General features: G+C 43.2%; 1 protein-coding gene and 1 long non-coding RNA gene across 2 annotated transcripts in view; one reads left to right on the top strand and one right to left on the bottom strand.

The window, feature by feature from the left end:
* Positions 1–19,797, top strand: part of LOC149747892 (uncharacterized) — an 87,191-nt gene that overhangs the window by 30,405 nt on the left and 36,989 nt on the right. The gene's annotated exons all lie outside the window — the stretch shown is intronic.
* TCF21 (transcription factor 21) lies at positions 5,453–7,925 on the bottom strand. The gene is made up of 2 exons (XM_022557002.2): positions 7,307–7,925; positions 5,453–5,542 (listed from the first exon to the last, which is right to left on the bottom strand). Exons 1-2 carry the CDS (start codon positions 7,754–7,756, stop codon positions 5,453–5,455), a joined length of 540 nt encoding a protein of 179 aa, XP_022412710.1. The 5' UTR covers positions 7,757–7,925.

Genomic DNA, 19,797 nt, shown 5'->3' with positions numbered 1-19,797 from the left:
AGAACAGACTTCATCTGAGTGTCAGGGGCAAGGACAATTCAAACAACCCATCCCCAGCTGATGCCATCTGGTCCCAAGATGTCTGCTTGCTTTATTCTTTTCTCAAATATACACCCAGATTTCAACTAAGAGGTTCCATTTCTTTCTGTTTTTTTTTTCCAGAAATTTTATTTTTTAAAATATTTTACTTATTTATTTTGGCTGCACCATCTTCACTGTAGCACGCGGGATCTTTTAGTTGCGGCATGCGGACTCTTAGTTGTGCCGTGCATGTGGGATCTAGTTCACTGAGCAGGGATCCAACCCCGGCCCCCTGCACTGGGAGCCCGGAGTCTTACCCACTGGACCACCAGGGACGTCCTGGTTTGTTTCAATTTAACCATGGCAACAGCCCCACTGTCAATTTCTTTGCTTCACCTGCCTGCCTTGTATCTTAACTTCTTCCTTCACCATAGCCTCAGAATTAATGATTCACTGGCGGTTCAACATGTATTGAGGTGTCGGGCGCTAAGCTGGATGCTGGGTACAATGGATGAGATGACGTCGCCTCGAGGAGTCTGGTCTCATAACTCGAAGACATTCTCAACTGTTCTCTCTGCCCTTTCCACCCCTTTCTCCTCCCTCTGCCCTGGGAAGGGATCTGTAGCCTAGTCCTTGGGGTGGTTAATATTCCCATGAACGGGCTGGAGGTGGACCAGCTGAGCCTGCCAGATAGAAAGATCAAAGGCGCCCGGAACCCCGACGCCTGGAGGAAGCCAGCCTGGCTCTCAAGAATGCCACTGGCACCGTGCGAGTTTCCTAGGGCATCGCCAGAATTTGGAGAAAAGGATGCAAAGCTAAGAAAGGAAGTTCCTCTCGCCAGCTGGCTGGAGTCTGCGCCTCTCCTTGTTGACTGAGCAGGGTCATTACCCTAGAAGCTTCCCTGGGCGGTGTCTTTGCGCTGGGCCAGTCCGCATTGGCACACGCACCCGGCTGTCTCGGAGGCGGCTCCCGGAAAGGGATGCGGACCCAGGAGGCAGTGTAGGCTGGGGCTCGAAATCGGATTCTCCATCCTTCTCCTCCCGCCCACTTCCAGAAACTTGTCTCCCGGGTAGAAAAGCCTCAGAGGAGCCGTTCCCTACGCCGCCTCTTGGCTCGGGGCCCTTTCCTGCCGGAGAGCCCCACCCGGCGCTTGCCACGTTCTCCCTACCAGCTCGAGACCCTGCACCTCAACCCCAGGCTGACTTCCCACCAGCCGGAAGCACAGGGCCCCAGCCCAGAGCAAACCCTCATACTCCCCCTGGAGTGAAGGGGCAAGCTTTGCTGACCTGGATTGGACCGCGGGGACCCTCTGCGCAACCGAGAAGTTGTAGAGGGCATGAGTCCCGCGCGCTCGGATTTCTCTCCCCCTTAGGGGTCGCAACGGAGCCAACAGCAGCCGGGCCCTAATCCATCCAGGCCTTTAATCCATCACCTGAAATCTCTTTGAGAGCTCAAGACGAACGCGCACACACATCCATACACCAGGGTTGCACAAATCTTTTATTAATATTTTCTGAGGACGAGTGGTTTGATGTCTTGATCGGCATTTAAGCGTTAAGAATACACTGCATGCCACCGTGGAGCGAGTAGAAATGTAAATGAAACTGGAGCCCAGAACATGCAGCCTCTTAAGAAAAAGTAATTCCCAAATATTTTCTTTCTCTCCGCTTCAACGCCTTTTGTTTCTTTAATGAGACAGATCCCCAAACAGTGATTCTGAGTGTGGTTTCCCGACCAGTAGCCTCAGCATCTTTTGGGAACTTGTTAGAAGTAGAAATTCTGGGGCCTCACCTCCACCTCACACCTCTGGAATCTGGAACTCGATGGATGGAGCCCAACTTTCTACTTCCAGGAGCTGTCCAGGTGATTCCCATACACACCCAGGAATCACTGGCTCAAAAGCCTCCCTGGTCAGTGTTTCCCACTGATCACTAAACATAACTAGCAGGTACCAACCTTGTTTACCACTTATCTGTTTAGAAAGAAGTCTGACGTGACAGTGGGGAAGACTGCTGGAAGCACAGTGAGTTGCCTATAAGAAGTCATAGAATCAATCAGAAGGGGGAGAGAGAGAGAGAGAGAGAGGGAGAGAGAGAGAGAGAGAGAGAGAGAGAGAGAGAGAGAGAGAGAGAGAGAGAGAGAGAGAGAGAAAAGGGAGGAGAAGGGATTTCCCCAGCTTCAGTCCACTTTCAGTATCTGTCTCCTCCTCCTGAGAACTCACAGACATGCTTATTTGAAACATGTCATTTTCCTTCCAGCCTTCTACAACCTGCTTTGGTTGTTCTCCTTCTAGAGTATCTTAGAAAGCACCTTCTAAGATATTTTTTATAACTGAGAGGTCACACCTCCCTCACCCCTAACTATCTGGCTTGTGGTAAAGGGGGTCCCCCACTCCTTTCGATACCGCTTGCCTCCTTTAAAATCGAGACATGCCAAGTACCTGTGCTGGCACGGTAGGCTCAAAGTCACACCCCGCTGGGACAGGCTTGAGAAGAGCACCAGACATTGGGACGTAGGGCATGGTGGGTGCAGGAGGACTGACGACCTGGCAGAAGAGAAGGGTCCATGGGAAGGAGAGATGTTTAGACTGTGGATGTGTGTGTAGAGGGGGGTGGTCCTGCGCCAGGGCTAGTGGTAGCCACAACCCTGTCATTCCCACCATGTTGCTTGCTCCTTTCTGTGGACAACCTTTGGGTCCCCTAGTGTGCCCAGGCTCAAAGGCTGAGACCCCTGTGCTCAGGGTTTCCAGACAGCCAGGCACCAGTGTAGCCTGTCTATTTGCTGGTCCCACTCCCTATCTTTGTTCTCTGAATTTTTCTGGACTCTGGATTTCTAGGAAATCGTCACATTGGTATAAAGCTCTAGACAAAATGGGAGAACATCGAGGAGGGGTAAAGGGGTGTGTGTGTGTGTGTGTGTGTGTGTGTGTGAGAGAGAGAGAGAGAGAGAGAGAGAGAGAGAGAGAGAGAGAGAGAAAGTTGTAACCTTCAACATTGCATTGAAGGGGTGTGTTGGTTCCTGCAATAAAAAGACCCTCGCTTGTGCATGCTCTCGAGCTTCCTGCCTGAGTACTTTCAGGTCTGGTCGGGTCTAGTATAGGCAGCTCACCGCCAGCCACTTAGTACAAGTGACCAATATGTGCACGGATCTTTTCCATTGCAAAGCAGTTGCAAAACTATAACTTCATTTGAGCACCACTAAGGCTTTGTGAGGTGAAAGAGGAAGTGTATGAGTACAATTATTATTATCATTATAATCACGTTTATCCCCACTTTTGGAGATGAGAGAACTGAGAATCCAAACGCTTTCAGGAAAGAACTGGACGCAAAATTAGGGCTTAACTTGCGTGTCCCGCGTGCACAGCTTCAGGCCTCATGCTGAAAGCACAGACTGCAAGTTGTCGGAGGGAGGCATGAGGACTTTTTTTAACAAATTGTTTTGCGGTTGGGGGTCGTCAAAGAATGAGCAAGCAGGAATTTCTTCTCTAGGGGGCCGCCTGCGTAGAGTGCTCAGAATTTTGAGTATTTATTGTAAAAACGTGAGTGGGAGCTTGGAAAATTTGCTGAACGTGAAACGCAGACAACTGAATCACGTTGGGACGCATCTCTGACTTGAACTGTGGATCGGTGAAGTGAGGGTAGACGGTCCATCGCTCTGGTAGAAGCGAATTTGGGAAAGGTGGAGGTGGCCAAAGCTTAAAATGCTCTCTTGAGGGTCAAGTCCGGGTAGGGGGTTAAGGGGCTGGGAGGGAAGCCTGACACCCTGAGAGGTCCTCCGACGTGCGAATGACAGCTACGTGGATGAAGAGTCACCCGCGTTCCCAGCGCTTGGAGAATGGAGATGTGGACTTGGTAACGTGGTAACTGTCTCTGGCAGAGAACATCCCTCCTGGCACAGCGGTTCCCCGGGTCAAGAGCATCGCCGGCTCCTTCCCTGCTGTCCAGGCTGAGGGCTCCACCCTCTAAGCGGCCTTTGGTGTTGGTTGAAGGTAAGTGCAAGAGCGGGGGAGCCCTTACTCAAGGTACCTAACTGAGCCGAGAAAAAGGAAAAAAAAAAAAAATCGAAAAGAAAGAGCAAATGAAGCGGAAGTTTCAAGGCCCTCTGCGAGGAATAACAGTATAAATAACCGAAGACGTCTTGTAAACACTGCGGTCATAACCCCGAACATTAAACAGCCCCGGTGGCATCTGGCGCATCGGCCGCCGCTGGCTGCGCTGGGGCAGAGAGGGAACCCGGTCCCAGGCTCCTCGGACGCGCCTCTCTGTTTATCTCAACTTAATCTTCCCCAACGAGCTGTTCCGTAGCCTGGAAGATGTTTAAATTAAAACCCAATCCACCGGAAGTCGTGGAGAGGAGCTGAACGCGCTGGCTAATGTAACCGAAAGGCAGGCATGCGCGTTGTTATAAGTAATCATCAATTATTAATAAGAAATATAAAATACACGTTGCAGCCCTTTGAAAATCGTAAAACACATTCCAAAGGTATGGCATTTATGTTCTTCATCGCTCCCAGTATTTCTTCACTGTTTTGCAGCTATGGGTTGCTTGGGTTCATGTACGCGCCTGGAAAGTTATAGAATGTGGAGTTTACCTTCCTGCTCGTGTTAGCAATTAAACTGTGGAATAACTGAAAATCAGATTTTTCTTTTCTGGTGTGTTTTTCTCTTGAATTGTGTAACTGTTAATAACTTTAATCCTTCCCTTTCTTTGTTTACAGTTACATTATTTCCAGTTGTCTGAAAAGTAACGTGCAAACTTGAGGGACTAGTTTCTTTTTGAGGTTTCAGTACAAAATATGATCTGCACCTTCACAGTGGAAATCGTATTTAATCATTGTCTATCTCTAGAAGTTTGGATTGAGACTCAAAAGAACCACTTTTATTATATAGCTCCCCCATACTTCCCCATATTTCTATTCCAAATATATATTTTAAAAAATCACACCAAATGTCAGGGCTTTTAGCAATATAAAGAAAGATTTATTTTTGAAAGTAGCAAAACTTGTTTGAAAAAAATATATATCTTTAAGTGAATTACTTTATAAATGTGACTGTCAAAGTCAGCTATTCTATGATCTACATTTTACAACATATTGTACAAAAGATACACATTGATAGGCTCTTATTATCTATTTATATATTTATAATTACATATTGCACTTGGACCAGCAAGGCTCGCAGAGTCATTCACGGTAGAAGTTAATAAAGTTAAATAGATGGGAATCGTTGTAAGTACAATTGATGTCCTCTGGTTTGGAAACGAATCTCCTCGTCGCTGTAAAGTGTTCTCGAGGGGTGGGAAAGGGAGAGGAGAGTTGCAAGGGGGAAGAAGAGACAGAGAGCAGGGAGGGCAAGGGTCGCCTTCCCGGGGCCCGCTCCCCCCCACCCCCCCGCCCCGGGAGCGCGCCTTTCCCAGACTCGCACCTCCAAGGTCAGGACGCCGTGGTTCCACATAAGCGGCTTGCGGTCACCACTTCTTTCAGGTCACTCTCGGGTTTCCCGGCCACCATAAAGGGCCACGTCTGCAGGAGAGAAGAGGGTGGAGGAGGTAAGTGGCCATGGAGGAGGGGTGGGATGAGGCGGGAGCCCGAGACCAAAGGAAAGGGCGCCCAAAGGAAAGGGCGCGGTGGGGGGCAGGCAGTGAGTTGGAGAGGCCCGTTATCTCTGCAGTTTTCCCGGTGACCTAGTGCGCCCTGTGGCTGGGTAAAGCAGAAAGCAGCGTTGGCGCCAAGCCACAGCTCGAGGTGGTAGAGCAAAGAGGGGCTCGCCCTGGGTTTGAAGTGAAACACAAGAGAGGCTTGGAAAGCCCAAAGTGGTTCCTGCCCTGCCACAGCCCGGAGGCAGATGCTAGGGTGAACCGGAGCAGGGAAGCCGAGAAGGACCTCGCGCCACTGGGCGCCGGGTTCAAGGTGAAGCGCCCTGCTGGCCCTCTTCTGACGTGCTGGTCAGGCTTCCCAGCCCTCTCTCTTTCACCCCCATGGATTTCCCTACTTCTATCTTTAGTTTCCTCCATCACAAACGCCGGTTTTAACCACAGTTTCTAAATTAATCCCCAGCTCTTAAAAACAAATAATGTTAATAAAAGAATATAGCCGTGTGTTTTCACATTGTGTTCCTGCTGGGCTGAGCAAGCATAGCTTTCTCTTCCCTTCTCCGTTCTGTGTATAATAAAGCTCCCTTAAGTTTCTTATTCCAAGATGAAGGCAGCAGCAGTTGTAAATGAAGGCACTGCTTTCATTTTCGTTCCAGATTTTAAAAAGCTGTTTCCTCATTCAAAAACCCTGACTTTTAATTAGAAGGAAAAAAAATTTTCACAGCAAAATGTGGTTTTGCATCCCCCCCCAATTCCTGAAACCAATTCAGAGAGAAGACAATTCAAACCTTCAAACCTCTCTCTCTAGTGCCCACCGATAAGAAGACTTTTAAGAGGAAAACCTCTCCTTCTTATCATATATAAACAGAGGTGGTAGTTTTTGTTTTTCTTTAGCCCCTGGAAGGTTTAAAATTAAATCAAACGAAAAAGGAATTAAAATATAGTTCTCAAACAGTAAAATGCGGTTGAGAAAAATATTAGACTCAATGAGCATTATTCTTTAAGATAAAAAGTATCATGTTCTTAAACTTGAAGGAGAGTGACCTATTTTAATATTATTTATTACACTAATACTCGTGATAATGTTCTGATTATGCTGGTATTTGCTAGAAATTCTGGGATTCGAGAATGTTAATCCATCTGTAGGAGAAGTGCAGAATATTTAAATAGTTGGGGACTTATGTGACAGTTATGGGGGGGCATGATGTGTCCATATGTAAAGGTTCTACATATCCTTGGGAAAGAAACAGAGTTGGCTGTTCTTATTTACAGGAATTAGAGGGGGCGGGGAATCAAGTTCTACTCTTCAGCTGAAAGAATAAAAGGATTACTAAAATGCCGCCTCAGCGCGCAGCATCTTGTCCGTGTTCGCTGTCCCGCACCGGCCCTGAAGGCGCTGGCGCGAATGCGGAGGGATCCCTCCTCTTTGCCAGCTCGATACGCCTGCAAACTCCTAATTGGGCTGCCACGTCAAATACTCGCATAAATCAACGCGTTCCCGCGGCTTGGAAGGCAGAGAGTGAGGGCCGTGTGGGGATCGCCTGCACCGGTTCCCTAGAGACGCTGGCTGGCGGTGACTAAGATGCGCGGCTCCCAGGCTGGCGCGCACCCTCTCACCGGGGACCCACTGCAGCCGCGCTGGGTCGCCCCCGCCCCCCTCCCCGGGACGCCGCCGCCGCACCGGAGAACTTACCAGGTTGACCGGGTGAATATAACCGTTCTCGTACTTGTCGTTGGCCAGGATCTGCCTCAAGTGGGCGATGTAGCTGGACGCCAGCCTAAGCGTGTCCAGCTTGGAGAGCTTGGTGTCCGGGGGCACCCAGGGCAGCGTGGTCTTGAGCCTGGAGAAGGCCTTGCTCAGCACCCGCATCCGGGCCCGCTCGCGCGCGTTGGCCGCATTGCGCTGGACCTGCTTCCCTTCCTGGCTGACCCCGCTCAAGGGGCTCTTCTTGGTGGGAGCCTTCCTCCTCTTGCCCAGGCCGCCGCGGCCCTTCTGGGGAGAGCCGGTCTCGCAGTTGGAGCTCTCCTCGGTGCTCTCGTTGGAAGTCACAAACTCCTTGTTCGAGTCCATTTTCAGCCCGTCGCAGTCCAGCATCTCCACCTCTTGAAGGTCGTCCACATCGCTGAGGGAGCCGGTGGACATGTTTGGGGGAGAGGATGAGAGAGACAGGGAAGGGAGAGAGGAGAAAGGGAAGAGAGGAGAGAGACCCCGAAACCAATGGACCCCCCGAACGTGGAGTGTGGGGCAGCCACCTCGGCTTCGGAGCCGGGAGTTGCGGGTCTGGTTGGGTCTCACACCCCTTTCCCCTTCGCAGAGTCTTGAGAAGGAGCCGCGAGGGCTTCTGCGGGCAGGAAGCCGACGCTCTGTTTCCCCACCCCCGGAGTCGTGGCCGTAGAGGAGTGTGAGAGAGCGCTGAGGAATTTGGTGGACACTAGGAATTTATCTGGGGAATAGAGGCGGATCCTTGCAGCCCAGGGGAGGGGCCTGCCAGGCCCCAGCAACTCTCTTAGACCCCTTTCACAACCGGAGGGAAACTCACGCACAGCCCCTGATTTCCAGCCTTTAATGTGAATCAACTCCATTGCAGGACGCAAATACCAGTCACCTTCTCCCACTCTTGGCCGGTCTGGGGAGGAGCGGGCCCTACTGAAGCTCCTTCTCCGGGGGCGGCCCATCTCCTAAGGCCCGCTTTCCTTCTTAACAGGTCATAGCTGCCTGAAACTGAGAACTTTAGGAAAACGACCACATCCTTTTGCTCTTTCTGGGCCTTCCACCCACAAATCTCACTAGCATCCTCTGGCTCCCCGCTTCCCCCCAGAAAATACCAATTAAAATGCAGGCAGGGATCAAGCACCTCCTGCCAACACCCTTTAAGACTCTGTGGCTTTTCCAAGATATCTTCACACCTTAACTCTGGTGAATTAAGACAATAAGTGCTTTCTAGGATCATTAGGATGATGACAGAGAAAGTACCAAAAAATCCATCTACACCTGGTCACTTTAAAGATATCGAGGAACTGCCAGTGTGTACACGAACAGACATGACCATTGCACACCCACACACAACCACACACAGTTTAGGGGGAGTGGAGGAAATGAGATAGAGTAATACTGGTGTGTGGGAAACATTTTGTTAGTCGATAATCTTTTCTTAATGAAACTAAAACCTATAACCTTTTCTTAATGAAATTAAAACTTTCCCCTAAATTTCTTTCTAGAAATGCAGTTAATATTGTCTTAAGAATGTTAGTTGCTCTCAGACATCACCTTGTCCGGGACTTCTGGTTTCCTCCCTCCCGGTGCTGCCTGCTGCCTTCGCCTTCTCCTTACATCCTCTTGGCTACCAGGGTTCTGCATGTAAAGCTGACATTACAAAACATTAAGCAAAATGTCCTGTTCAGAAGGTTCTTTTTTCCATCTCTAACTCCAGCCCTGACCATCTTTCCTGGAGAAGAAGAAAATCTGGGGAGTAAGTAGAAAAGCAAAGGGAACCAGAAACCAAGGGATTGAATGACATCGATGAAATGAAATCAGAGAGACAGAATGCATGAATCTTTCTTACTAGTTCTCCAGGTTTATTTCCTTGCAATTAAGCATTGACAATGAGGGGCTAGAGCAAAATGCAAGAGCGGATTCTGAGCTTTTGGCTTGGAATCTGCACCCCTCTCCTACATTAAGATACCATATCTCTAATCCTGGGCTCAGCTGGGAATTCACTAACCTCTAACATTTTGTTTTGTTAGCAGGGTCTTGTTTGCTTTCCCCCTATGCTGTAAACTAAACAGATTGTCAGCAAATCAGTCTTTATTAATGAATTAGTGAGACCCCTCCCCGCCCCCATAATATCTTTGCCCAGGATCCAAAATTTGTTAATCACCGGTGTAGAGATTTATGGGCTCTCTTATTTTCTGTTGTTTGTGCAGGTGGAGATTTAAATGACCATATCCACTACCAAGATTTATTGCGAGAGTGATTGATGTTATAAACCAGGAAAAGGACTCTTCACACAGCAGGGATGATAGAAATATCAAGTTGAAGTTGCCTTTGTCCTCATGCACAAATGACCCAGCACTACAACACAGAAAGTATAATAATTTAATCTGAGATTCAAGACAGCATTAAGAGAACACCCAACAGGCCTGTTAAATGTTTCCCCTCTGATTCCCAAATTAGTTTTCTTTGATTTTCCCTCCCTTTTCTCAGTCTTGGTAAGACATGAAAGTTTAAGTTATTTTTAGACTAAAAGAGCTATGTGAAAGTGGGCATTGGCCAATACTTTGTGAAACGTGTGTGTGTGTGTGTGTGTGTGTGTGTGTGTAGCTACTGAGATATCTGCGGAATAACCACAGGTAATTTATTTATTTGGGCTCTGGAATGGGATGATAATTAAGAATCAGAACTATGGCCTTACCATATACCAGGCTAGTAAGCTAGGAAGATTTTGCTTAGAGTACTTTTCTTACTGGAGGGAGAAGGTCTGATTTTCTGCTGCCCTTCAGTTGGTAAGCTGCTGAGGCTGTTTGGGGGATAGTAACAATCATAGTAATATATACATCCGAATAGATTTCTGCTCTCTGATTTTTCTAAGGTTTGAAACTTAAAAACAGCAATTTCTGGAAAGGAGCAAAACTAGCTTCATGCCACAAGCTGCTTTTTGTGCCTAGCAATGAGTATTATTTTTTAGATAAGTAAGAATTAAATCCACTTATCCTGCAGTGATACAGTTAGTCTGGGAAGGGCTAGTGGGTTGATAATGAACTTGGGGTATTTGTAAAAACCCTCTAAGCGATAGCTACCTGTTTGGGAGCAAGCTATGAAGAAGGCTGTTATTTAGGTACCTGATGTGCAGTCTTGAAGACAGTAGATTAAGATGAATAATACTTTTTCCTCTTGACATTTTGTGTCTACCCTACTAATAAACACTTAGGGACAGATGGGTGGGGGAAATGACTTATTGTTGGATTCTACTGAGAAAATCAGTTAAGCTGTAACTTAAGCTGTGCCAGATTCTCCCAAAATATAAACTATAATTTTGTGAGAAGAGAAGCATTTTTGAGAAACTGTATTAACTCTTTCAATAACAAGAGAAATCCTTTGAACATTACAGTTTCAAAGAACTAAGTAGAAAACTAGTGGTGTGAGAGCATGAGGTAGTTACTAAAAGTTCTTACCTTACTTTTAAGAGAGAATTTATGCCTCAGCGACATCTGGCCAATTTGTTGCACACTTCTAACAATTTGTTCTGCAAGAAAGGCTATCTTTGAAAGATTTCAATGCTAAGGAAGATTTATCTCCAAAAGTAGTAAAATGAAGATTAGGCATGGAATGTATCCTTGAACATAAATCCTCGTTTATCAACTGATAAATTTTCAGGAAGTTCAAATTTGATTCAGTTGCACTTGGATGGGATAATTTGCTTCCTTTTTTATGAGAAGAAAAACTTCAGGGCTTCTTTTGAACTGACTTCATCTACCATCATCCCATTCTCTTTCCCAGGGGGCAGGGAAATATGTCTTTAAACTCGAATTTTAGTCCTTTTCTCATACTCCCTACTAGTTGGCCAGGAGGCACACAGGCTGGCAAACTGGCGAAACTGCCAATTCTATCTTTCTTTCTTCGCTTTTCATTAACACCTCCAAATGTGTTATTCTCTTTGTTTGATGGTAACCAACACCACTTCAACGATGTGCTGACCTTCTATGCAAATCCACATCTCTTTCTCCATTGGACACAATTGCCACTGTATCCTTTGCTGCTAATTGATTATTTTCCATCTTCAGCTTATAAGACTATTGAAATTTGACTGTATTTTGTTAAATTTTAACTTATTTTGTCAGGTGAGCATTATCTCCCCTTACTGATTTCAAATTATAATGATGCTGGCCTGTTATATTTTGGCAGCCAAAGTGAATACAGCACCAGTGAGTGAGATTGGTGGCTATGTAAGGACATCAGTGATGGTGATGCTATTATCTTTACCTGGCACCATTTTTAAAAATTTATTTTATTGACATATAGTTGATTTATAATGTTGTGTTAATTTCTGCTGTAAAGCAAAGTGATTCGGTTATACATATACCGTATATACATTCTTTTTCATATTCTTTTCCTACGGGGCACCATTTATGATCAGTATTCAGAAGTCCTCTTGGTGTTCACCTTACTGTCCCCCTCCTTTTCATTTAATTCAATGAATTGTAGATCCAGTGCTACAGCACTAAAATTTAAAGCTGGCAGACAGCAACAATAAAGTCCAAAGAAAGACTCATTATGGTTTTCAGATCCAAGAGTTAACCTTGCATCCCACATGCTCCGAAATGTAACTCTGAAAGAAACAAAGCCTGTGTACGTGAAAGACAGAGTTTACCTTAAGGGGCAAGTGAGCTGAAAGAAACTCAGGCAGATAGCGAGAAGTGAAATTTTTACAAATTGAGTTTGATGTCATCCTAAGTCTTCTAACACTAGCATATTTTATTAGACCTGCTCAATATTAGGAGAGAAGAGAGAAGAAACTGAACAACTCTCCTGTCAGGTGCCATGTGAGGTTCTGTGCCTCCATTCTCCCATTTTATGTAGAATCTCTCTTTTCTGTTGTCACCACTAAAGAAAGAGCTGCTATATGAAATAGAAATCTTTTTTTTTAAAGTTATATTTGCAATTTTTAGTTGAAGTATAGTTGATTAACAATGTTTCAGGTGTACAGCAAGTATATATCTCTTTTCCAGATTATTTTCCATTACAGGTTATATAAGGTTATTATAGGGCATTACAAGATATTGAATATAGTTCCCTGTGCTATACAGCAGGTCCTTGTTGCTTATTTATTTTATATATAGTAGTGTGTATCTGTTAATTCCAAATTCCCAATTTATCCCTCCCCACCCTTTCCCCTTTGGTAACCATAAGTTTGATTTCTATGTCTGTGAGTCTATGAAATGGAAATCCTAGTAGAATGTGTGCCAGAGGCTTTCCACCCATAACAATGAAGTTTTAGAAAAACTTGCTTGAGTGATGACTTTTCTGTGTCTTAGTGTAAAGCCTGAGCAAAACCTCCCAAGTTTTCCTAAAAATAATAAATTTTATGGATTATTTGAAAGATGCCTATAAAGCATTTTATGTTAAATATGGCTTATTGATGGCAATAAAACAAAGAGGCCAACTTACCGTCAGGCCCCTTCCTATCAGGTTAGGATAAGATGGGCAAAAAATAAAATCACAGCTTCTTTCTGGTGATGATCTGCTTGTAATTACGTCCTTGTGGCAGGTGCTTTTAGCCTCAAGGAGCCAAAAATCATGAGTCATGGAGTTTAGATCCTGGGACCATCAAGAAAGTACTTAGGATGTGACTCCTGACCTCATGAGCATAAAATATGTCCAGGTAATGTAGTATTTTAAAATAGAGCTCCAAAGTGATAGACTCTTAGAATTGGAAGGGGCTGAGAATCAAGAAGGCCCCTAAGTGGTCAAGAATTCTGTGCAGGCTCACATAAGTGGTCAGCTACAGTATTGCCACTTGAACCTGTGTCCTGATTTGCCTTGTAATGCTCCTTCCACTAAGCTAGATTGCTTTGAATTGCTTTTCGTGTTTGAATAATGATAAGAAATGGGTGAGAAAACTTATATCCTATCATCCCCTATTTAGTAACAAGAATCTGTAGCAACTGAACCCTGAACTATACAAAATGAGACAAACTCGAGCCGTCCTGGGGTATAATGATTTGAACTCTGTCTAAGGGGTTAAAGTAATGTAAGTTCCAAAGTGGCCTTGTTAAAATAAATCTCATTTCTACCATGGGGACCTGATGGGCAGCCCAAGGGCCACTCATTCAATGAACACATCCTCAAATCTGCCCTCTTCTCTCCATCTCCCCTGCTAAACACTGGTTCAAGTCACCAAAGTCTTTTACTAAGATGACTACAAAAGTCTTCTAAACGCTCTTCCTGCTTGCATTCTTGCCTTTCTAAAATCGTCTTCCAACAGAGTGATCCAAGCCATTCCCCTTCTTAAAATCCCTCAAAGCTTTCTATTGTGTTTAATACAAAATCCAAATTCCCTATCATGGCTTACATGATTCTGTTTGGCTCACCACCCTCCAATCACACTGGCCATGTCTGTATCTCTCAAAAACACTGTATCATTGCCACCCCAGGATCTTTGTCCTCACTCCTCTCTCCGTTTGGAGGCTCCTCTCCGGCTCTCTGCGTGGTGGAGTCCTTATTTTTCAGGTCTAAGTTCAAGGGTCATCTTCTAGGTAAGAACTTCCTGAGCATCCACTATGAATATTTCTGTCCCATCATCCTATTTTATTGATTGATCATAAATAATAATAGCCAACATTTACTAAATGTTTACCACAAACCAGGCACTGTGGTAAGCACTTTCCAGATTAACTCACTTAGTTCTAGTAGCAACCTTATGAGATAGGAACCTTGGAGGTGAGAAAGTGGAGGCACAGAGAGAGTAAGAAATGTGCTTAATTCATGAAGCTGGTGATCCAGTTGGCTCCTGCTGTGTTATAACCCAAATTGGTGGCTTAAGTTAGTGTCATTTCTCTTGGTTCTGTGGTTGCTTGGGCTCAGCTGGCTGGTTCTCACTTGGGGTCTCTCATGCTGTTGCAGTCAGAAGGCAGCCGAGTCAGCTGAAGGCTTGATTAGGCTGAACATCAAAGATGACTTCTTCATTCACACACCGGCATGGGCAGAACAGCTAGGGTTGGTCTGGCCGGGCATCTCTCTCTGTACAGCCTCTCCACATGGCTTCCTCAGCCTGGCAGTCTCAGTCAGTTGATCTTGTTACATGACAGCTGACCCCTTTCTGGGTGAGCACTCCATAAGATCCAGGTGGAAGCTGAAAGTCTTCTATGTCCTAACCTTGGAAGACACACAGCATCACTTTGGCCTCATTCTATTGGTCAAAAGTGAGTCATGGAGCCTGCTCAGATTCAAGAGGAGGGGTCTATAAAGGAGGAGGTGTGGTTCAGTGTGCATGTTTCTGTTTGGGGGGGTCATTCTTGGAGGCTGGCCACTACAGGGGATAAATGGCAAAATCTGGGTTTAAACATGGGCCAATCTGAGTGTAGAGCCTTCACTTTAAACTATTGTTACTGTTTTGAAATTATTGTGTTTATTTGTATTTACTTTGTTATTGTCTCTCTGCCCCATTTCCTCCCCCATCACTGTAATGAAAGTTATTCTGAGTTCAGGGACTTTGTGTGCTTGGCTTAGTTGTGTGCTCAGAGCCTAGAGTAGAGCTAACACATAAGATGTACTTAAAAAGTAGTTGTTGAATGAATGGATGGATGTTCTAGAACATAGCATATGGAAGGCACACTGTAAACTGTAAGATATGCACATTATTTAGAGGACTAAACACAACTCCAACGTACAGTGGCTCAGACAAGTCACAGATTTACTTCTCTCTTTCTTATAGTGTAGACCTTGGCAGGTGGTCCAGAGTGGATGGGTGACTCTACTTCACAAAGATAGCCAGGCGCCCAGGTTCCTTCTGTCTTGTTACTCTGTAATCCTTTGGGAGCTGGATGACTTCATATACATAGGTAAAGTCAGCTTACCCTCACCAGCCCTCAGGAGGGAGGAAAAAGAGGGTAGAGGGCGAGCAGGTTCTTTATAATAATGGGATCTAGAAGTTATACATATCACTTCTGCTTCCATTCTATTAGCCTCTTCAGTACAAGGAAATTTTGGAAATATAGTCTCTGAATATAAGGGGATCCATTAGTAGAAAGAAGGGGAGCCAATTTATTTTCTGCCAGTGTATTTGTAGCATAAAGGATCAAGTTAACCACAGCTAGAGTACAATATTTTGTTTGATTCTGATAGAAAAGGCAGATCACAAGTTCTCTATGAAGTTTATAATTTGTTCAAAGTACCAGTGGGCTTCACTTCTTATTTGGAGCTCACAATTAGTTGAAAAATATTTAGCAATCTACCTCTGACTACTCATCTGAGAAAACTCATCAATATGAGCCGTTCCAGCAAATGTTGTCGTTAACTTACTCTCAGTAAAATAACTTTTTAAAGTTACTGCTTTTGAGAAATGGCCAGAAAAAATGTGCAGGTTGTTAAGGCTGTTTACTACCTACTATTGGCCCTAACTGAAACCCTGTAAATTGCTTGTTTAATTTCTATCAATCTGATCATGCAGCAGGTAAATTTATAAGCGTTTAGAGCAAGTGGAAAGCTTTTTAAAATTTTTTTACTTTTCTGACATATTTTTAATGTTTGCTAATAGTTTTATCATCTTAGTCAGCAAAATACCATAGACTGGGTGGCTTAAACAACAAACATTTATTTTCTCACTGTTCTGGATGCTGGAAGTCAGCGATCCTGGTACCAGCCTGGTTGGTTTCTGGCGAGAACTCTCTTCCTGGCTTGCAGGTGGCCACCTTCTTGCCGCGTCCTCACATGGTTTTCCTTCTGAGTACTTTTGAGGAGGGAGAGAAAGAGAGTGGTCTCTCTGTCTTCCTCTTCTTATAAGTCCACCGATGCTATTGGACCCCACCTTTACGACCTCACCTAACCTTAATTAACTCCTAAAAGCCCTATCTCCAAATACAGTTACAGTTACAAATTTGACATGAATTTGGGGGCAGGGAGGACACAAATCAGCCCATAGCAGTTATCTTTGGAAATAACAACTGGAAAATGGTTTTTCTTATTTATTATTATTTCCCACTTTCAATCTACTCAGGATATGCCTAGGACTCTTCTGTCATTTGAGGGTTTACTGCATCCAATGTTGTTATACCAACCACAATTACAACAATAAGAACAACAAACCTCAGGCTTTGTTTGTCTTTGTTTTCTTTTTCTGAGGAATCATTAGGATGAAGAGCTTTAAATCCATGGTCTATGACAAGAAGGGTCATCTGATACTTATTCTTAAAATTTGCAAAGGGCAATCCTCCTAGAGAAAGGAGGACCATTCTTTAGTTAGAAGCTCTAAATCAATTCTAAAGAACCCATTAGTAGAAGAATTTAGGAATTCTTCATCCATTGCATTTGAGTATACCACATAGCTCCCACACAGAAACAGACATGGGTTAGATCAGTTCAGTACTGAAATTTGCTAAATGTGTTTTTGGGGGTTACTCAATAGACAAAACAAACAGTTGATTGACTGTACTGGGTTTTTTTTAACTGGTCACTGTGACATATTTTAGATAAAGCCAGTATTATTTTCAGCCAGAATTTTAGGCAAATACTAAACTGCCCCTCACATGAATAAGTTCTTTTTTCTTTTAACTCAATTCCAGAACTGACCACAGTGAGACAATCTACCCAGGAAGGGTAGGGTATAACACTTCTCAAATGAATTTGGGCAGAAGAGTGAACTAAATGTTGGATGTATAGTGTAATGCTCACATCCTGTTAAATTATAAAATGTGAATGTTCTTAATAGAAATATGATTTTTGTTCATGTTTTTCTCTTAAGTTATTGTGGCAAGTACGACACTAAGGGACTGGGTCTAAGTTCTGCTTATACAACCAGTTAGTTGTGTGAACTTGGACAAGTCCCTTAATTTAACTTCACTGGGTCTCAGAGTCCTCCTATTTAACCTGATGACAGCAGGGATGAGTCCCATAGCGTTTAGGGTGTATTAACTGAGATGATACATGTAAAATGACTGAGTTTAGTGCTTAACATATGATAAACACTTATAAATAATGGTTGTTGTTGTGATGGTGGTTGTTGCTATGACAGTTATTTCTGTGGCCCTTTTCAATAGTTGCATTCCATTTTTTCCCCCCCATTTTCACTTTAGGCTAGGGGTAAGATTATAAAAGATACGACTTTCAACAGTCATAGAACAACAACAAAGAAATCCCTTTTTAACAACTAAGCCCTAAAACCTTGTGGGGAGGACAGGAGTAATTTCAATAAAATCTAGAATATTCTATTATTTTGGATGAAAAGCAGTTTATGATGGCAATCGCAAGATTAAAACTCTATTCGGTATTAAGCCATAACTACTTCAGTCTTTTCCTTCACTTTCTGGTGATTTAAATGATTGCTTTATTAGCAATCATTCTTTTTTCCCCGAAATTAAATTTAAGAAGTCTAGACCATGGTGGAATAATGATATAGCATGTTTTGCAAAGGCCTCATAGTAGGTCACGGAAATCACCAAAGGTTTGACTCTATAGGTAAAAATCACAACTTTCTTTATCGTGAAGGTAACTACACTTTTGATATAAAAGTTGTTGCCAAAGATGAACAGACACAACTATATTTATATATAATAGTTGCAGACACAACTGTATTTATTTGGGATACTTATTTTAAAATTGATGCTGTGTTATCTGTTTTGACTTTTTTGTGATGGAATTCTATTAATAAATGATTTCCTCTTTGCCTTGGTATAGATCTAATTTTAAATAATTGCTTGAGTTTCTTAGAAAAGAAAATGGACTATTCACAGTGAAGATGATCTGCTGCTTATTCTTTGGCAATTCTATTACAAACTTTGAAAATTAGATCTCAGTAAAAAAAAAGTATTCTAACTGAAAGCCAACATGGCCACATCCTATAATCCTGGCCTCAAATTTCATTCTTATTAAGAAAGGCCAACACCTTGAATAGCCCCTGTCTTTTGAATTCATAACTGAAGAATGAACTTAGAGATTTTAAAGCACAAGACTTGTATTAATTTCCTAGGGCTGCTGTAACAAATTACCACAAATTGGGTGGCTTAAAACAATGAAAGTTTACTCTCTCATAGTTCTCAAGACCAGAAGTCCAAAATCAAGGTGTTCACACGGTAATGCTTTGTCTGAAGGCTCTAGAGAAGGGTCCTTCATTGCCTCTTCCAGCTTCTGGTGACCCTAGATGTTCCTTGGCTTTCAGTCACATTATTGCAATCTCCATCTTTATCTTTACATGGACTTCTCTCTGTGTCTCTTTCTGTATTGTTTCCCATTTTTTATAAGCATAGTTTCATAGGATTTAGGGCCCACCCTTAACCAGTATGATCTCATTTCCATCCTTACCTTAATTAACATCTGTAAAGATCTTATATCCAAATAAGGTCACATTCTGAGATTCTGAGTGGCACATGAATTTTGCGGGGGACACTATTCAACATGTCTCCATTTTTACTTTGTGACTTATACTACATACGACCATGAGCAAAAGTCTCAGGTTGGGTTTCCATGGAGTGAGAGAATTAAAATGGGTTAAAGCACATAGTCACCAGTTTGCATCATGAAGACATTTCAACTTACATTGGATTGTTATACAGATGGAAAATGGTGCCAACCTTTACTTCTGGTGATGGTGGGGAAACCCCCAATCAACAAACCAACCAAACACACACACAAATGCTTTTTAAAAGGACACTGTGGAATAAAGGTTTTAAACTTTTAGAACAGGAGGAAAAAATCATCATGCCTCTCCAATAATATATTTACATATGATTTCTCATTAAATGGAGACCAGTAACGGAATCATGAAACCTCTATTTTAGTGTTACTCAAACACATACTTTTAAATTTTTATTTTCATATATGTATTCATATTTATATACATTTTAAGTCTTACAGAAGATCAAGTCTTAAAAACTCATCTAAGAACTGAACCAATTATTGAATGTATTGTTCATCATTTTGCCTTTAAAAGGAGAAATTTTTAAAACTTATCGTCTATTGTAATGTTAAGAAAAGCATGAAAGGCTTAAGTGTTTCACTTTCAAATTTTATTTCTACCAAGTAACTCTACTTGATTCCAATTATTTTGCATTCTTAGATCCCCCTTTAATTGCCTTTCTTTAAAATGTGTTCGAAGTCAATATCTGATGCTGGATAATCTTATAATAAATGTAATGTCACTTCCCATTCCTTGTGGACTTCTATCTATTGGACCAAATGCCTCATAGACTTCCCAAACAGTAAAGAGTTAGCCTTAGAACATTACTTAAATTATGCAAATTAGGGGATATTTCTTTTTTTTTTTTTCTTATTTATGATAATATTTCTCACTGTGGAAGACAGAGATGCTTGATCAAACAGATGTCTTTTCTCCTTTGGGTTGTTTTGATTTGTGTTGTTACTTCTACACATACCTTGAAAGGTCAGATATATACGCTCCTTTAAAGATTTTAAAATAAACCTTCAATTTAAAAGACGACATGAATCTGATACAACTAATGAGAATTTGTTCTGGG

The sequence above is a fragment of the Delphinapterus leucas genome, chromosome 12, assembly GCF_059928025.1.
Source record: "Delphinapterus leucas isolate spDelLeu-1000000601 "Yukka" chromosome 12, BTC_Dleu_Yukka2, whole genome shotgun sequence".
Taxonomy (NCBI): Eukaryota; Metazoa; Chordata; class Mammalia; order Artiodactyla; family Monodontidae; genus Delphinapterus; species Delphinapterus leucas.
This window is presented reverse-complemented; position numbering and strand designations above follow the sequence as displayed.

Coding starts and splice junctions, on each gene's coding strand:
- TCF21 (XM_022557002.2), bottom strand. CDS start 7,756: ATGTCCACCGGCTCCCTCAGCGATGTGGACGACCTTCAAGAGGTGGAG. Junction 5,543..7,306: donor ATATTCACCCGGTCAACCTG/GTAAGTTCTCCG, acceptor TCTCTCCTGCAG/ACGTGGCCCTTTATGGTGGC.